Here is a 5,000-nt window from a genome sequence, read left to right on the forward strand (position 1 = left end):
AATCAGATCGCTTCTTTCTCTTTTCAGAGGCCTTTTCAAATATGAAAGAAGTTATCTGATTGGTTGCTATGGGCAACCCAGCAACTTTTCCTCTGGACAGGTTTTGATAAATCTCCCCCCTAGAGTATGGGGCACTGGCAGGAGCTGACACTAAATTGGTGCCAGTCCACAAAAATCGGCTACATTTATCATTGATGAATTTCCATCTAATACTCAGCGCTGAGAAATAGATGTCCTGTATTATACTCCCTACCTTAAAGAATAACCCAACCTAGTGCAAGCTGTTATCTGATTTGTTGTGCTGTCTGGTTTACATCCATAATGTGATCTACAGTATAAGGCAGTGGACTCCAAACTGTGAACAAAACTACAAGTCCCAGCATGCCTGGACTGCCGTTGGCTTTCCAGGCATGTTGGGAGTTTTACTTTCGCTACAGCTGGATGTCCACAGTTTGAAGATCTAGGGGGAGATTTATCAAAATCTGTCCAGAGGAAAAGTTGACCAGTTGCCCATAGCAACCAATCAGATTGCTGCTTTTATTTTCCAAAGGCCTTTTTGAAAATGAAGGAAACAATCTGATTGGTTGCTATGGGCAACTGCTCAACTTTTCCTTGGCACATTTGTTGATAATTCCATCCCCTAGAGCAGCAGTCTCCAACCTGCGGACCTCCAGATGTTGCAAAACTACAATTCCCAGCATGCCCGGACAGTCAATGGTTGTAGTTTTGCAACATCTGGAGGGCCACAGTTTGAAGGCCGCTGATCTAGGCCAGTGGTCTCCAACCTGCGGACCTCCAGATGTTGCAAAACTACAATTCCCAGCATGCCCGCACAGCCAACGGCTGTCCGGGCATGCTGGGAGTTGTAGTTTTGCAACATCTGGAGGGCCACAGTTTGAAGACCCCTGATTTAGGCCAGTGGTCTCCAACCTGCGGACCTCCAGATGTTGCAAAACTACAATTCCCAGCATGCCTAGACAGCCAACGGTTGGAGTTTTGCAACATCTGGAGGGCCACAGTTTGAAGACCCCTGATCTAGGCCAGTGGTCTCCAACCTGCGGACCTCCAGATGTTGCAAAACTACAATTCCCAGCATGCCCGGACAGCCAACGGTTGTAGTTTTGAAACATCTGGAGGGCCACAGTTTGAATACCGCTGATCTAGGCCAGTGCTCTCCAACCTGCGGACCTCCAGATGTTGCAAAACTACAATTCCCAGCATGCCCGGACAGCCAACGGTTTGTAGTTTTGAAACATCTGGAGGGCCACAGTTTGAAGACCGCTGATCTGGGCCAGTGGTTTCCAACCTGCGGACCTCCAGATGTTGCAAAACTACAATTCCCAGCATGCCCGGAGTTGTAGTTTTGCAACATCTGGAGGGCCACAGTTTGAAGACCGCTGATCTAGGCCAGTGGGTCTCCAACCTGCAGACCTCCAGATGTTGCAAAACTACAATTCCCCAGCATGCCCGGACAGCCAACGGCTGTCCGGGCATGCTGGGAGTTGTAGTTTTGCAACATCTTGAGGTCCGCAGGTTGGAGATCACTGCCCTAGAGTTTAGGGCACTAGCATGAGTTGGCACTGCTGGGGCACAGGAATGAGGCCAATCCACACAGATTCCTCTACTTACCAAGGCAGCTCTGCTACATTTATCATTAATAACTTTCCATGTAATATTTATCAGTGAGAAATAAAATAAAAAAGATCCTGTATTATATTCCCTAGTTTAAAGAACAACCCAAACCTCCACCATTCATTGGGGGCTGATCAGAATTGTTAGCATTTTGCAGACACTACATGATCTAGTAGAACTGAGACGGGAAAGCACATTTCAGCAGATACCACGTCATATTTAATCCATCCTAATCCGAGTAAATAATGTTATGGAAACCTCGGATCTTGCATAATCTAGTGTGCATGCTATACAGTATGTCAGCCGCCGCTGACCTTATTTCCACCACCGGCCTGTAGATGGCGCCAGACTCCCTTCCAGCCTGCGCTGCTATCCAAGGTCCTGAATCCTAACCTGACTGTTCCTAGCAGCAAGTGTCTGTCGGATTCTTCCAAGGCACATGTTTAATATTTAGATTATATGGATACAAAATGTTACTATTTAAGAAGAAAACAACAAGCTAGGCATCACACTTATTAACTAGTTACAGTCTAGGTTGCATTTGAATGGACAGCATGCATTTATTCTAGGACAGCATGCATTTACTCTAGGACAGCATGCATTTATTCTAGGACAGCATGCATTTACTCTAGGACAGCATGCATTTACTCTAGGACAGCATGCATTTACTCTAGGACAGCATGCATTTATTCTAGGACAGCATGCATTTATTCTAGGACAGCATGCATTTACTCTAGGACAGCATGCATTTATTCTAGGACAGCATGCATTTACTCTAGGACAGCATGCATTTACTCTAGGACAGCATGCATTTACTCTAGGACAGCATGCATTTATTCTAGGACAGCATGCATTTACTCTAGGACAGCATGCATTTATTCTAGGACAGCATGCATTTACTCTAGGACAGCATGCATTTACTCTAGGACAGCATGCATTTACTCTAGGACAGCATGCATTTATTCTAGGACAGCATGCATTTATTCTAGGACAGCATGCATTTACTCTAGGACAGCATGCATTTATTCTAGGACAGCATGCATTTACTCTAGGACAGCATGCATTTACTCTAGGACAGCATGCATTTACTCTAGGACAGCATGCATTTATTCTAGGACAGCATGCATTTACTCTAGGACAGCATGCATTTACTCTAGGACAGCATGCATTTACTCTAGGACAGCATGCATTTATTCTAGGACAGCATGCATTTACTCTAGGACAGCATGCATTTACTCTAGGACAGCATGCATTTACTCTAGGACAGCATGCATTTATTCTAGGACAGCATGCATTTACTCTAGGACAGCATGCATTTACTCTAGGACAGCATGCATTTATTCTAGGACAGCATGCATTTACTCTAGGACAGCATGCATTTACTCTAGGACAGCATGCATTTACTCTAGGACAGCATGCATTTACTCTAGGACAGCATGCATTTATTCTAGGACAGCATGCATTTATTCTAGGACAGCATGCATCTACTCTAGGACAGCATGCATTTACTCTAGGACAGCATGCATTTACTCTAGGACAGCATGCATTTACTCTAGGACAGCATGCATTTACTCTAGGACAGCATGCATTTATTCTAGGACAGCATGCATTTACTCTAGGACAGCATGCATTTACTCTAGGACAGCATGCATTTACTCCAGGACAGCATGCATTTACTCTAGGACAGCATGCATTTACTCTAGGACAGCATGCATTTACTCCAGGACAGCATGCATTTTGGAGGTGACAACTTTATGCATCAGGTAGTGTCTGGATGTGCATGCTTCTACAGCAGTGTTTGACAAGCAGAGTGCCTCCAGCTGTTGCAAAACTACAATTCCCAGCATGCCCGGACAGCCTTTGGCTGTCCTGGCATGCTGGGAGTTGTAGTTTTGCAACAGCTGGAGGCACCCTGCTTGGGAAACACTGTTCTACAGTGAGAGAGCATATGGGGGGGAAAAAGAGAGAGCAACACACACCAGTGCCAATCTCCAGAGCTCCGCCTGCTTTTCTTATGAAAGGAACTAAAATACATTACCAGCACAGCGAGTGGGGAGAATAGACTCCCACAGTAAGCTGTTGTAGTTCATTTAGTGGCAAGGTAGGGACTTGCATTGCCTTTCATCCTTTTGGGGGCTATAAGCTGCAGAGGAAGCAGGGGGCATGAAGAGAGAGAGAGAGAGGTGGATTTAATCTGCTAGATAGCTTCTTGCACCAAGGTGCCCAGCTCACCCTATAAACGCTGACGTCCTCTGCTCTCTTGCACACTGTGCTGTTCAACTCTTCAGCAGTCGCCAATGATTCGCCAGACCAAGAAACGCAGACTGGAGTGGTATCCATCACCCCTGAAACTATGCCCGATCTAAAGAGGCAGAACTGGAGTGGAGGCTTCCTTCCTGCCAAAGTGCACTAGCCCAGGACATTTCCACCTGGTCCTCTCCTAACCCCTCTGGTTAGGACCACCAGGTCTTTTCTTTTTTTTTTTTTTTCCCATAGCTTTGGGATGGATGCTTTTAATAACACTACCTCTTCGGACTACACTTTGAAGAAGGGGAATGGTACCAAGTTTGAGGAGGTAGCCCTCAGCTACCAGATCGTCACTTCTCTCTTCTTGGGGACACTGATCCTATGTGCCATTTTTGGCAATGCTTGTGTGGTCGCAGCCATAGCCCTGGAAAGGACTCTGCAGACAGTGGCCAACTATCTCATAGGCTCTCTGGCAGTCACCGACTTGATGGTCTCCGTTTTGGTGTTACCCATGGCAGCACTTTACCAGGTACTGAACAAGTGGACACTGGGACAGGTAACCTGTGACATTTTTATATCCTTAGACGTTTTGTGTTGTACTTCTTCCATTCTCCATCTGTGCGCCATAGCTTTGGACAGATACTGGGCTATAACTGATCCAATAGACTATGTGAACAAGCGGACTCCTAGAAGAGCTGCTATTCTTATTAGCCTGACATGGGCTATAGGGTTTTCTATCTCTATCCCCCCAATGCTGGGCTGGAGAACACATGAAGACAGGTCTGACCCCGATGCTTGCAAAATAAGTGAAGACCCTGGTTACACCATCTACTCCACCTTTGGTGCGTTCTACATCCCTCTGATCCTCATGTTGATCCTGTATGGTAGGATATTTAAAGCAGCCAGATTCAGGATCCGAAAGACAGTGAAAAAGGCAGAAAAAAAGAAAGTGGCTGACACTTGTCTTTCAGTCTCCCCTTCCACCATACAGAGGAAAAGCAATGGGGAACCCAGCAAGAACTGGAAAAGAAGTGTAGAGCCCAAGCCAACCACTTGTGTGAATGGGGCAGTTAGGCACGGGGAGGATGGAGCTGCCCTGGAGATCATTGAGGTCCATCAAT

General features: G+C 46.1%; 1 protein-coding gene across 1 annotated transcript in view; it reads left to right on the forward strand.

Moving 5' to 3' along the window:
• Positions 1–3,618: 3,618 nt before the first annotated feature.
• HTR1A (5-hydroxytryptamine receptor 1A) overlaps positions 3,619–5,000 on the forward strand; it is a 2,491-nt gene continuing 1,109 nt past the window's right edge. The window contains exon 1 of the mRNA XM_056541358.1: positions 3,619–5,000. This exon is cut by the window's right edge and continues 1,109 nt beyond it. Within this exon, the coding sequence (XP_056397333.1) occupies positions 4,136–5,000 (865 nt within the window). The 5' untranslated portion in view covers positions 3,619–4,135.

This window comes from Hyla sarda, chromosome 1 (genome assembly GCF_029499605.1).
Source record: "Hyla sarda isolate aHylSar1 chromosome 1, aHylSar1.hap1, whole genome shotgun sequence".
NCBI classification, from domain to species: domain Eukaryota; kingdom Metazoa; phylum Chordata; class Amphibia; order Anura; family Hylidae; genus Hyla; species Hyla sarda.